Source organism: Schistocerca cancellata, chromosome 2, assembly GCF_023864275.1.
Source record: "Schistocerca cancellata isolate TAMUIC-IGC-003103 chromosome 2, iqSchCanc2.1, whole genome shotgun sequence".
NCBI classification, from domain to species: Eukaryota; Metazoa; Arthropoda; class Insecta; order Orthoptera; family Acrididae; genus Schistocerca; species Schistocerca cancellata.
The window spans coordinates 76,418,636-76,433,866 of NC_064627.1; the positions used below are offsets into that span (position 1 = coordinate 76,418,636).

Genomic DNA, 15,231 nt, shown 5'->3' on the forward strand with positions numbered 1-15,231 from the left:
GTCAGCATGGATGTCCGCCACCAAACTGTGACCAAGAGATGGCTAGATCACGTAATTTGCCGAGCATGCCCCACAGCACAGTGTGCTTGGTTTCCTGGCATCAACTTTTTCTAGTTTCTGTCCTCCAACTGCTTCTACGCCCTTTCTGCTCCAACTACGGCCTCAAACACACCTTTTTATTCTCTAGTGCACCTGCATATTTTTTTTTTCATTTCCTTCCCTTTGCAACATGACCTCGTAATGCTGCACACAGTAGCCCACCATGTCCCTGTACACTCCCACAGGCAGCACCCCTACCACTCCATCCACCTCCTCTTCATCCCACACCTCTCCCCTCTCCTGTATTTCAACTACTTAACCCAGCTGAGGTGGCTACTAACTTTAATCAGGCCCTAATGCTCAAAGATCTCAGTGGCCATGTGTAATTTTTCTATGTCTGATACGCAACTGTGTTAAAGGGCCTCGTCCACTTTAAAATATAAATGTTGCTCGTCATCCCATATTCTGAACAGCAATCAATCTTAACTCATATTGTTGTTATTCCATTCCAGATTTTCCATATGAAATAAACACTAATTAGGACGAGGGCACCTCACTTAGTATATATTAAATATCTATTAAAGATAGCAGTGATTTTTTATAGTTTATGAGCATGTCTGCTCATTACCTTGACTGATCATTTACACGGCTGGTTTCCACAGTAACATTAGCCGATATATCCTGGTTATTCATACTGTCATCTGCTGCCGTACAAGCAGGAGTAGCTACTGACTGACGATTATCATTAGCTGTTGTCACGGGAATATCTGTTGCATCATTCCTCTGTGTACCAGAAACCTGAAACAAAACAAAAAATATTTGGAGTTATTACACCAACATTTTAATTTCATTTCATGAAACACTCTTAAAGTGTTCTGAAATATGATGTCACACTGTGCAAAATCTTTTTCATCATGCAATCACATTTAATGTCCAAAACATTTGATATGAAGTAGTTGCTGCAATCTTTAGTGGTTGCTCATCAGAAGTCTACTTTGTGTTCCAGGTCTACTACTATTTGTTGCTACAAACAGTTGTAATTACCAAATATGTTTCCACAATGCTAACAAAAACATCAAAGCCTGAAAAGAGCACCAGACTGCTTCCATTTACATGTCAGTATAGATCAAGGTGACCGCACAGGTAGATCTCAATTGCTTCCATTTACATGTCAGTATAGATCAAGGTGACCGCACAGGTAGATCTCAATGTCAAATGCACACACTTAACACTATGCAACTGTCAGTACCCAAAGTTAAACCGGTAAACCATCTCAACTTTTGCTAGCGATCCAGGATTATAGTCGTGTGAGGTCTTTTTTGCTATGTTCCGATTTCCTGGGATGTCTGCGTCCCACTCACTGGGTGAAAGAGTATTGACAATAGCGGACATTGGAATTTTGGCAATGGTTTCAGGTTGTAGGGAATGCCACACTGGTGTTGCACATTTATACACTAAATCTACCTAAATATGCTCTAAGACAAAAACGACGCACCACAAATTGGTCACAAACTGATATTCAAACAGGTATAGATGAAAAATATGAAACTGTAAACCTTGGCGACCGATGGATAAATGTGTGATGCTGCAGTGTAATTTAACCGTGCAGTGGAAATGACAGTAAATGGACCACGTAACCAGGGCATAAAGTCTCTGTGAATTTTATTCTGTGTACTCAGCTGGACAGTAACTATGTTTCGCACACAGGCCTGTGAACAATATGTGCAGAAGTCAGCATTTGAGAGAGAGGACGTGTAGCTGGATTCAACTAAGCCAGTTAAGAGTTAATTGGCAAATAGCTTGATATCTGAATAGGAGCGATGCCACTATTCAGATGATCTTGGCAGGAGTGGGTGAACCATGGCCAAACACAGTTTCAAGAAGGTATCAGTTGACCTAGAGAGAAGACAGGATGCAGAACTTAGTAAGATTGAATGAAATGCATTACGATCATCAGGCATGTGATGAAAAACTTAAAACCAAATACAACTAAATTATGCATACATGTTTTACTATAGAGGAACTGAATAGGGAGGAAATTTAAGAACAGGATCTATTGTAAACAGTTAAATTAAAAACAATATTACATACTGAAACACTGAAAGATATGAAACAGAATACCAAGATTTGTTTTAAAAATAAACAAAAGACATCCATGATCATTTCAATGAGAAGTTAGAATACCTCTAAGAACATATTATAGAAATCGATAAAGAGAGCACACCAAAACGAAAGATTATAATGGATAAATTTAGTGCTAAGCAGGGCAAAATTAAAAAAATCTTGAATTGGAATCTCTGGTACTATACCAGTCATGTGTTAATAGTAGTTGCCTAGAACAATTTGTCTGCCTATGTTTTTCCACAAGAAAACAAATACAAAATGGACCTGACAGGGTGCAGATGGGACTAAAAATGAAATTGACTGTATGTTATCACTAAATCAAGAAATTTTACAGGATGTGACAATACTAAAACGTTTTTTTTTTTTTTTTTTTTAAATTAAAGAGTACCTAGATTCAAGTGATATACACATAGGAAGGTGTTCAGTGAAGATGATACATGATAATGAGTAGAGTGGCAGGGTACTATGTAACACGCCAGCCTAGTCTCATGATGCCACATCTGCCTGTCATACACACTTTGTGGCATACACTGAATATTTACCATATATTAGACAATGCACAGTGAGGCTGTTTAACACATGTAGCGTTCAATAAAGGTGACAAAGCTATCACAATAAGCATTAAGTTAAGAATCAACAGCAACATCAATGACACACAAATTTTCTGAGAGAATGAGAAACAGAACAGAACAGTGTTACCATGTGGAGTGCTTATCAGTATTGCCAGCTGATATGCTAAATGTGGGGCAAACTCGTCAGGCAGAAAACCAGGAATGTACACGGATCAGCCAGAAACTTATGACCACCAAGCTACTATCTGTATAAACCTGTCCAGGCATAGCAGTGTCACCTGGTGAGGATTGACTGCTAGGCAGACAAACGCATGGTGCATACAGTATCAGTGAGTGTGCTGTTTGTGCGTAGATTGAGGAAGGTGCGTGAATCTACCCGAGTTTGACCGAGGGCAGATTGTGATGGCCCGGAGGCTTGCCGCAGGCAATTGAGACCTGCATGACTTATTGGATGTTTGAGGATTGCTGTGACGAGTGTCTTCAACAGATGGCGAAACCACGTCCAGACATGGGGTTGCGAAGCCACCCCCTCATTACAGATGTCGTAAGTTGGGCAGACTGGTAAAACAGGACATGCGGCGAACTGTGGTGGACCTAACATCAGAGTTTAATGCTGAGCAGAATACAAGTGTGTTTGAACACAGAGTGCAACGAACACTCCTAATGATGAGTCTCCGTTGCTGATTACCCATGTATGTGCCAATGTTAACAGTGTGACATCGGTAACTACGACTGAAATGGGCACATGACCATTGGTACTGGATGTTGGTGCAGTGGCAGAGCACTGCATGGTCTGACAAATACCAATACCTTCTTCAACGTGCCGGTAGGAGGATGCAAACCTGTTGTCTTTCAGGGGAAAAGCTACTCGACACTTGTACTGTGCAATGGAGAGACAGGCTCATGGCAGCTCCATTATGCTCTAGGGAACATTCATGTGGGCAGCAATGGGTCCAGGGGAGCTCGTGCAAGACACCATGATGGCCAAGGAGTATAGTACACTGGTTGCAGACCATATACACCACTTCACAGTGATCATGTTTCCTGACAGCACTCGCATTTTTCAACAAGATAATGTGCCATGTCACCACACTGGAGTGGTTTGAGGAACACAGTGGTGAGTTCCAATTGATGTGCTGGCCCCCGAACTCTCTAGATCCGAACCCAATCAAACACATCTGCGATGTGATTGAAGGTGGCATCACATGGCCAGGAATGGGATGGTGTGGTTCGAGGAACACAGTGGTGAGTTTCCAATTGATGTGCTGGTCCCTCAACTCGGTAGATCCAAACCTGACCGAAGACATTTGCGATGTGATTGAATGTGGCATCAGAGCCCATCACACTCCCTTCCCTGGTAATTTACAGGAATTAGGTGACTTGTGTATGTAGATGTGGTATCAACTCTCTCCAGTGATCTACCAAGGCTTCACTGCCTCCATGCCACAACACATAGCCGCTGCTCTACGATTTAAGAAATTCATCGTACATTCTCGCACGTAGTTCATCTTGCGTAAAAGGAAATATACTTTGAAAGTAAAGCTTTTCAAACCACCATTTGCAATATTTTCCCGTGAACTGTAAGACAGGTTCATTTCAGCAGTTGTCAGAGAATGCCAGATAACAAGCATCACCCTGCTTGTGCAGTTATGATGACATAGGAAGCCTGTATGTTCCCACTTGTAAAACATTGAAAGACCTTACATTATGTCATAAAAGAAACAAGACATCAGAGGATACTCCGAGAGCATTGGAATTTCATGAACCGTACTAAAATGCATAATTTGGCTTAAAGATTCCCAATGAAGTAGCATTTGATCCGATATTAACCTTTTCAGTGTGGTTTTCTAGGAGTACCAGTACTGTATTATCTCATGTTTGGTTTTTTACTATGGCATTATACCAGACATGCTAGAAGATGAAAATGGGCACTTGAAATGCAGCGAACAGCTGAAACTAGCCAACAGTGTGGAATTAAACACTTCGTTTAAAATAAATTGCCAGACATGCTAGAAAATGAAAATGGGCACTTGAAATGCAGCGAACAGTTGAAACTAGCCAATAGTGTGGAATTAAACACTTCATTTCAAATAAATTGAAACAAATAAATAAATAAATGGTGAAGATTAATAAAAGCCAAATTTCTTTAACAAACTGACAAAAATAACATCATTGTTCTGCAAGGCGATTAATACTTGACTGTCAGAAAGGTAGAAATAAAATAAGATCTGAAACTAATAACGTATTTTAGCCTTCTGTAATTATGTGAATTTATTTTAATTCACTCAATGACTCACAGAAATCCATTTTTTTTATTTTTTTAAGCGAAGAGGAAACAGCAAAATCACTAAATGAAAACACGGGTCACATGGAGACTACCCACATCCTCACGATATGTATGAACCGAGCTATATCAGATAGTGGTGCCCGTCCCTCCAGTGTTTTGAGATAGGACGTCAAAATTTAAATCAACTTTTCAAAAATATGTTCATTTTCTAGCGCACATCTTTCTGAAGAGTCTGACACATAAAACATGTATGTTCGAGGAAATTTAAGACATCTTATTTGGTCATAAGTATGACAAAGAGCAGTGCAACACCTCTTCACACAGCATTATTCTGTCACACGTTACTGTATTTTGCTCTGTAGAATTCAAATATGTATATTTTGTAATGGATGCCAACAAACTATATTCAGGACAGTGGAAATTAAAACTGTCCTGTGGTGCCCCTCTGTTCAGGTTTTTATACAGTCTGAAATTTATCTAGGAGACACTTTAGCACAGTTTCAATTTAGTAGAGTCTGTTTTCCTGTCCACTATGAAGGAATTGTCACTGAAATTCTAAGATTTCTGTATCTGCTCCAACTGATTACTGCTCATTAGCTTGCCAAAAACTGACATCTCTATTAGAGGATCTTTTGACTGATAGTCCTTCAAATAATAAATTTTGTTTGGCCCATTAAGATAATCACACCCCGAAATTTTTTCAGTCCAACAGCAGTGATATTCATAAATTTGGGAGACTTGGGAGATTCATTAAAATGTTTTTAACATTCTGTTCATAATACAAATTTGTTTGTGTCTACCTCTGATTGAACAATTCATCCATTAGAAATAATTTCACGGTGCTTATAATGCTGCTGATCAAACTGGGTAGGGTTTTTACACCTGGAATTCCTCTAAATGTTTCTAAATCTTGCCCTTATTCAGCCACTTTTCACTGTCAAAAGCTCTGTCATCTAAACTGCACACAGTTATCTCATTTTGGTTGATTATCGCCATGTTGTTCTCATCACTTCCAGCACCACTATCTGTAACATCATCTGTATCACCTGGAACATCAGAACAATTTTCCGCAAACAGTTCAGCAAGAATCACGCTTCCCCTCAACTGTTTTCATGCCACACCGCACAAGGCAAAAATGCCTTGACAATGCCTTGACAATGCCTTTACGACACAATCTTATCACCTTCCGACAGTCTACAACAGTCACCCACTAGAATATGCAAACAATACCATACAAAGAGTATCAGGAAATTTTTGCAATTCAGGCTCCATGTGAAGAACTCAAACCTACAGCTGTGCTACTATCCGGGTATGCATTGCAATTGAGACACACACTACTGGCCACTAAAATTGCTACACCGAGAAGAAATGCAGATGATAAACAGGTATTCACTGGACAAATATATTATACTATAACTGACATGTGATTACATTTTCAAGCAATTTGGGTGCATAGATCCTGAGAAATCAGAACCCAGAACAACCACCTCTGGCCGTAATAACGGCCTTGATACGCCTGGGCATTGAGTCAAACACAGCTTAGATGGTGTGTACAGGTACAGCTGCCCATGCAGCTTCAGCATGATACCTCAGTTCATCAAGAGTAGTGATTGGCGTATTGTGACGAGCCAGTTGCTCGGCCACCATTGACCAGACGTTTTCGACTGGTGAGAGATCTGGAGAATGTGCTGGCCAGGGCAGCAGTTGAACATTTTCTGTATCCAGAAAGGCCCGTACAGGACCTGCAACATGTGGTCGTGTGTTATCCTGTTGAAATGTAGGGTTTTGCAGGGATCAAATGAAGGGTAGAGTCACGGGTCGTAACACATCTGAAATGTAACGTCCACTGTTCAAAGTGCCGTCAATGCGAACAAGAGGTGACCGAGACGTATAACCAATGGCACCCCATACCATCACACTGGGTGATATGCCAGTATGGCAATGACGAATACACGCTTCCAATGTGCATTCACCGTGGTGTCGCCAAACACGAATGCGACCATCATGATGCTGTAAACAGAAACTGGATTCATCTGAAAAAATGACGTTTTGCCATTCGTGCACCTAGGTTCGTCGTCGAGTACACCATCGCAGGCGCTCCTGTCTGTGATCTGGCGTCAACAGTAAGTGCAGCCATGGTCTCCGAGCGCTGCAAACATCATCGAACTGTTCGTGCAGATGATTGTTGTCTTGCAAACGTCCCCATCTGCTGACTCAGGAATCGAGACATGGCTACACAATCCATTTCAGCCATGCGTATAAGATGCCTGTCATCTCGACTACTAGTGATACGAGGCCGTTGGGATCCAGCACAGCATTCCATATTATCCTCCTGAATCCACTGAGTCCATATTTTGCTAACAGTCATTGGATCTCGACCAACTCGAGCAGCAACATCGTGATACGATAAATCGCAATTGCGATAGGCTACAACCCGACTTTTATCAAAGTCGGAAACGTGATGGTACACATTTCTCCTCCTTATATGAGGCATCACAACAACGTTCCACTGCTGTTTGTGTGTGAGAAATTGGTTGGAAACTTTCCTCGTGTCAGCACGTTGTAGGTGTCGCCACCGGTGCCAACCTTGTGTGAATGCTCCGAAAAGCTAATCATTTGCGTATCACAGCATCTTCTTCCTGTCAGTTAAATTTTGCGTCTATAGCACGTCATCTTTGTGGTGTAGCAATTTTAATGGCCAGTAGTGTATAAAAGCATTCACTTTTGTCACAATTGTCAATCAGTCAACACTGACAGGAATCATAGTGAACAATTACACTAAACAATTTTTCTCAGGATATATAAATGATTATTCTTTTGAAAAATGTTGACCACACTCAGATGATCTGAGTGAGATTCTTCGCCTTCTAGAATACTCCCAATTTAAGTAGATCACTGTTGCTGAAGAGAGCAGAAATAAATGGAGAAAAACAAGGCCACAATCATATTGCACAGTTGCCTAGGACATTTAGTACAGTTTTCTATTGAGGTGTACACACAGGTGGCTGTGCTGGGCTGCTGATATCCACTATGTTTTACACTTCCACCACAAGTAGTTTTGTAATTCCATAGCAAACAAATCACACAACTTCATCTCTTATTTTTTGAAAAAGCCTTGTTGACAAGCAATGCCTGAAAAACACCAAAATACACACAAGGAGAGCAATATGAGGACTGTTAAATGAGCAATATGAGGACTATTAAATCATTTTATACGAAAAAGTTTGCTTCTGAACTGATGGAAGATCTTAACAAGATTTGGTCTTACCTAAAACGGGTAAACAAACCAAAACTGCTTAAACAGTTGTTTAGGAATGCCTGTGACATCCAAGCAAAGTATGGCACCCGCAAAATACTGAACTCAGTGTTCTGAAATTAATTTGCTGTGAAATACTTTCAACTATCACACAAAACTTCAGCTGAAATTGCTCAACACTGGGAAGACCTGACACAATACTGAAGGATTCGATGTAGATTGTGTCAAAAAACTGCAAACTTGATGAACTCTGCTCATTCCGTCCACCATCAAGATCTAGAGGACATGTGACAGCAATGTATAGCTTTACACAATGTTCTTCAAATTAAGGAGACTTCTGTGAACAATCAGCCAGGCACAGTAAGGGGTGGGGGGGTGCTTGCCCAGTATAGATGTAGTACGGTACAGCCTTGCTTTTATGTTCCTGGAATTAATGTTTTCCCACATTTACGACATTTTTTATTGCTCATTTTTGGAGCACAACCTAAGACCAGCTTAGAGACAGAAGTGACGACACTTCTGGCAGGACCTGACCATCATTTTGCAGGACAGTGGTCATAGCACGTACAGTGCAAGCTGTTACTGATTTGTTTGACCAATGGGGCTGCTAAGTGTTGTACCACCCACTGCACTCCCCTGAATTAAGCAGGCAATAGACCGCACTGCTCAGACTGTCAACACAACTGGCACTACTAAGACTATCCTACGATTTCCACATCACTGGCAACTGGTTATACACAATGCTGGCAACTACTTTGAAGGTCAGTAAAACTTTGAAACACGTATCTATTTTGTACGAACTGTAAATAAATAGTAGCCACTATTGAAGTTCAACCCTTGTATTTATGCTTGAAAATGAGAATAAATTCCCAAAACATGTAATGGTAAGCATGAAAGCTTATGTTACTGGTGCAGAGTTTCAGTATTTAAATAACAAATGGCACAGTTGCAGGCTTTCCAAAAACATTAATTACTAGTAAGTTCCCAGTTAAACTTGTCTCAGCAGAACAAAAGTCAGGCAACCTTTATTAAGTAATAAACAAATAATTATTAGGTAATAAACAAACCCCTGGTGAGTATTTGAACACCCTTTATGTACCGTATTTACTCGAATCTAAGCCGCACTTTTTTTCCGGTTTTCGTAATCCAAAAAACCGCCTGCGGCTTAGAATCGAGTGCAAAGCCACAACTAACTTCTGCCGTCGAATATATGTAGCGCGACACAGGCATGCTTTTTAGGCACAAAGATAAATACTGGCGCCAAAACCTCTGCGTCAGTAAATAAATTTAAAAAAAAAGTGGAAGACGAGCTTTTTTTCTCCGCCGCGAGTTTCGACCACTGCATTTTCGTACATATCCAACGAAGTAAATACAAATTCCGTATTGTTCATCTTCGAATGTAGCACAATTTCAGTGTACTACGAAAATCTGACTGGCAAGACTGTTTGTCAATATGGCCAACTCTACATTCTGAATTTTTTCCTATCTGTGAGAAGAGATGGTTGCTAATAGGAACCTGATGAAATTTGAATCACATACAGTATTCTCTTCACCATAAGAATAATACGAATATAAACATTTTGCCATGTATTCTTTCGTGTTTGCTGCTATCTCATTTAAATCCTGTCTGCCTAATAAACTACGATACTAGAGTGAGACAACAGCAAACGCGGAAGAATATACGTATCGTGTCATGTTTATATTCGTATTATTCTTATGCCTAATAATGATACAGTCTGAAATGAAGCACGGCAAGTGACTAGATTTTTAAATCTAAGATGACTCTAATTTCTGTGCAGAATTTGATGTAATAAAGAAGCGGCCGCAAAGATTTTCAAACGGAGAAAAATTTTCGCCTAACTCTCGTTCAGAACATGTTCTATCATACGCAGTCTATTCTTTGACTCTTGTTGATCATTATCAAAGAAAGCAGCAGTGTAAGTAACAACAAATAGCAGTCTCTTGTCATTGTTTCGCTAATGAGACGATTCCTCTCTCTCTCTTTTTTTTTTTTTTTTTTTAATTGTACGCGGCGGTAGCGCGCACAAAAGCAAGCCATGCCGCGACAGGCCGTAAACACGCATTATCAGAATGCGACAAACAATGCATGACACAGTGCAGTAATGCATTTTCAGCTTAAGAGTGACGCAAACACCTATAACAAAGAAAACGGCACTTATCAGATCAAAGCAAAATAAGCAATCGATTCAAACCAGACGAAGCACGTGAAAAAGAAAGGGTACCCGTATAAATACGGACGGAGCGCCTGACGCATAGCAATGGCTACGTCGTAAAGCTTAACTGCTAAGCTTACGACTCGAACCAAACTACTGTAGCTGTATTGGCATTCATTCGACCTAAATTGTGTCTCATATTACAATGGACCAACTTTGTTTCGATTTGGAGGTGTGGCCTAAAACTTTTCTCTCCCCTTGAATTTTGAGTCTCAAATTTCAGGTGCGGCTTAGATTCGGGAAATTTTTTTTTCCTTTATTTCGAGTCTCATTTTTCAGGTGCGGCTTAGATTCGAGTGCGGCTTAGATTTGAGTAAATACGGTACTTATATCGTGTATGAACTACAAAAATTCAAGCAGGGGGGATCCTATACTACCTGAAATCTTATTTCCTGTATTTTAGACCATTTTTAAAGCCCCTTGGAAATTGTAAAATCAAGGTTTCATTGTGCACGATTTAGCTACAACCTAGTGGTTGTTTCCAGAGCGAATGTTTCATTCTGCAGCAAAGCAAACAATTTGAAAATTCTTGACAGATTAAATCTTTGCGACAGACTGGGACTCTAATCAAGAAGGAAAGGTTCTAGGTTTGTGTCCCATGTGGGCACATACAAAGGGTAGCAGGAAAGTTTTGCAATACAGCTTTACTGATTTTATTTTTTTGAATTAATTTCCGCCACACTGAAACACCTCTCCATCCTCTGAAACCAATCCCTGAACTAGTTCTCCCAAGTTTCTGTAGGGAGTAAGGTACACTCATTTTCCCAAGCCCCTGTGCTCCTTTCAGCTTCATTTTTGCAATACAAAATCACAGGGAGCAAGTTCTGGACTGGACTGTAAGGAGGGTGCTCAAGAAGTGTCAGTTCTGTCTTCCACAAATATTCGATACGTGCTTTGGCACGGTGAGCTGGAGTGTTGTTGTGATGGAGGAACCAGGTGTCCATTCTCGACTTCGGTTGCAGGTTCTTCAAAGATTGAATGACTTTGGGAGGCACTGCTCAGTGTACGATTTAGCTGTGATTGTCTTCTGTGTGTCCAAAACCACATGCTCAACAATTCGACTTGATTTTTAAAAAGCTATCATTTGCTTCTTTACCGATCGGGAATTTCTGACAGTTACGGTTGTGTCGTCATCTTCAAAGACTCAAAATTTATTCTGAGTCTTGGTCGGCATGTCATAATAGTACAGCCAAGTCTTGTCACCTGTCACAATGTTATTCACAGACTGAGATTGCCCCTTAGAAAACTATGGCAACATCTCCCAGCACCAAGTCACATGTCTCAAAATCTGCTCTTCCATTGGTCTATGCAGCACCCAGAGACAACAAACTTTCTTTAGTTGCAAACGATCGTGCAGAATCGAATGAATTGCTGGAGCATTTAGCCCTACAGTATTCTCTATCAGCTTATAGGTCACTTGCCTGTCTTTGTTTAGTGTTTTCCTCTCACAGCATCAATGTTTTCCTCCATAACTGATGATCATGGCCTTCCTGTCCTCTCAGCATCCTCCAGAGTAAAATTTCCTCTTTGTGATACTCTGTACCACCTGAATAGTTGTACAATGTGGACACACACCAAGTGCAAGAGTCATTTCTTCAAAGCACTGGTCTATGTTTATACCACTCGCAGAGTTGTACCACAAAACTGTCCGAATCTCAGTTCGTGACCACGATCCAGACCAAGCACTTCAAGCTAATCCTGCAAGTGAATGAACGCGTCCACAAACTTGGCACAGCAGCTAAAATGCAAGTATGAAGTATTCTCAGAACACAGGAACAATCCTCCTCCTGCAACTTATTGTTGCTTCGTACTGCAGAACTTTCCTAGTAACCTTTGCATTAATCTGTCAAGAAATTTTGCTGCAGAGTAATGGATTCACTTTGGAAACAGCCCCCTTAACTGTGGCTCGGCAATTTCTCCATGACACTTCTCTTGCTAGGAGTAGTAGTCCGGAAAAGTGTGCAGGAAAGCTTCAGTAAAATTTGGAATGTAGGACAGAGGAACTGATAGAATTGCAGCTGCAGCTGAGATGCGAGTCAGTCAGTAAGAATGTTGCCCAGCAAAGGCAAGGTTCCGGATTTGAGTTTCTGTCAGGTACACAGATTTGCTTGTCATACTTCGCTGCAGCGAGAGAGAGAGAGAGAGAGAGAGAGAGAGAGAGAGAGAGAGAGAGAGAGAGAGAATTATTCCAGAAAGTAATCCGCTATCATACTGAATTTCCTCTGCTATAGAAGACTTTCTTCAACATGTTCCACATCCTCCACCATCAGTCACAGAGTTCAGCAGATCCATCAAATACCTAAAACCGATGCTGACTCATGGCCCAGAGGATATGCTCTCTCTTATAGAACTCTTATAGGGCAGTAGATCAGCTCTTGAGCTCTTAATCTTCACTCTGTTCTTTTCAATTGGAAACCCAAACAGCACCATGGCATGGCAAATGCTGCAATACTTACCACTCTTGAGGAAGGCAATGGTGTAATCTACAGCAGTTACTTCAGTGTATGTATGCTCTCCACCAAATGAAGAGCCTTTGCTGTAATTCTACTGAACATCCTCCAACTTTCAGAGAATATACTCCCAATAGAAGTAAGGCGTTTGCTTTTCCAGGGTACAACAGATACACTCTTCCATGCCATATAGACTTAAACAAGACTGTACTCCAAATGCACAAAATTTTGACAACACGTTGGGTTACACTCATACTAGTCTCCCAGGTAGCAGAGATGAACAATGCTGATCCACCTGGTACACCTGACACGCCTCAATGATCTACTGACTGCTTTTTGAGACCACATATGAAATTAGATTAAATAGTAACAGGAATTGATCAATTCCATGGGCTTTATACATCCAATTTTCATTTTTATTTTTATTTTATTTGTTAGTATATATGTTCTGATGTATGCTTGCATTTTCAACTGTTTTGAACGTTTAGTTCATTGCTGACAGTCGAAAAGCTTATATGTGTTTTTGAGGACTCAGAGAATTTTTACTTTTGAAAAACATGGATGATAGAAGTTGCATTAAATTTTACTTGAAAAATGAAAATAAAGTGCACAAGCACATTCCAAATGTTGACTGTAGGTTTTGGCGAATCGACTACGAGTAAGGTAAGAGTTTATGAGTGATGCACACGTTTCACAGGTCAAGAAGATGTTGAAGATGACGACTGCCCTAAATGCCGTAACACATAAATTACTGATGACAGTGTGGAAGCAGTAAAGAAAATGGTTCTCAAAAATCACCAAATCATCATCAGAGAGGTTGCTGACAGTATCAGTATATCCTCTAGCTCATGCCAAGCAATTTGTTCAGATGTTTTGGACATGAAATGGTAGCAGTAGAGCTTTTTCCAAAATTGTTGAACTTCGACCAAGAACATCACCACTCAGGAATTGCTGAATGAAGTTGACAATAATCCAACACTCCTAATGAAGGTAATTGAAGAGAACTATGAAAGATAGAATTTATGTTGCCCACACAGCTTTTTGGAGATGTCTGCCAATGGGTCTTTCTCAATAAATAGTCACTAAACTGGTAGTGTAATAAGAAGTCGTTTCACGAATCTCAACTGGGAGAATTATATAACCAATGTTCGAGTTCTTAGAAAAACACACATGAAAAGTCGATATTATCAGACACAGTCGCAAAATCTGGTTCAAGACTGATGGCAGGCTGCTTCTTCAAATTCTAAGCAGCAATCTCTGTACTGATAGAACACCTCCCACTGTGGCCCTCTAGTTCGCTACAAGGTTCAGCTCAACAAGCTCTCATATCACCATTTTCAATCAGCCAAACTGTTACTAAATAAGAATGGGATACAAATCATTCTATAACTTATGAAATCTGCCAAGTAACTATCTATGTAAAAAAAACTTACTTAAAGGCACATATTGCAAGCAATTTCAGTTATGTTATCAATAATATTGAACGCAACTGTAGATTAGATTACAATTCTGTAGGAGGAGTGAAAAGTTTGTCGGTATACACAGAAGGAATATCTGCTTTGGCATATTTTATAATTACACTCTACAATGTGGTATGATTATGTTCATAATTTACCACATTACAATAATGAATGGAACTGAAAAACCTACCAAAGTAGATATTCCTTTCTTATAGAAAAATTCTTTGAATCTTCTTTTTGTATATTAACAATCTAAAAATGAACACTGGCTGGTCAAAACCAGTACAGGCATTATAAAACAATCATATGACTGTTAGAACAAGATAAAAGAATATAAGCCCATCATCTCAAGACAGTACATCATGTTTCTCAAAGACTTTAAAGAAATGTCCAACATTCAGCCAACTTAACCGAGGCACATCAATGAATGGGACCATACAAGGCAAAAAGTGGAAAATATGCCAAATATAATACCATCTCCAACTGGCAATTAGGCGTGACATATATTTTGTGCATGGACTAACCTTCTAAAACACCACTTCCAGGATACAGTTGCCACTAGTTTTTAACCAATTTTATTCCCTTCTTTCTCTGCTGATGTGATGGAACTGCATATGTATTTCAGCTAGTGGGGCATACATCTACCATACATGAATTAAGACATAATGAATGGAAGTAATATTTGCTGCAATTTGAACTAGCTGAATTAATCAAAAACTTTTTTTACCTCGCATATTTGGAGGGAAAATGTGCCAATGACTCTACTGATGAAAGCACCTAGGAGTTAATAGTCATCTAGACTGAACAAA

General features: G+C 40.0%; 1 protein-coding gene across 1 annotated transcript in view; it reads right to left on the reverse strand.

The window, feature by feature from the left end:
• The window catches only part of LOC126161352 (E3 ubiquitin-protein ligase UBR5), a 349,964-nt gene that overhangs the window by 74,876 nt on the left and 259,857 nt on the right, over window positions 1–15,231 (reverse strand). Inside the window, exon 37 of the mRNA XM_049917120.1 lies at window positions 668–837. Within this exon, the coding sequence (XP_049773077.1) occupies window positions 668–837 (170 nt within the window). The remainder of the gene's footprint in view (window positions 1–667; window positions 838–15,231) is intronic.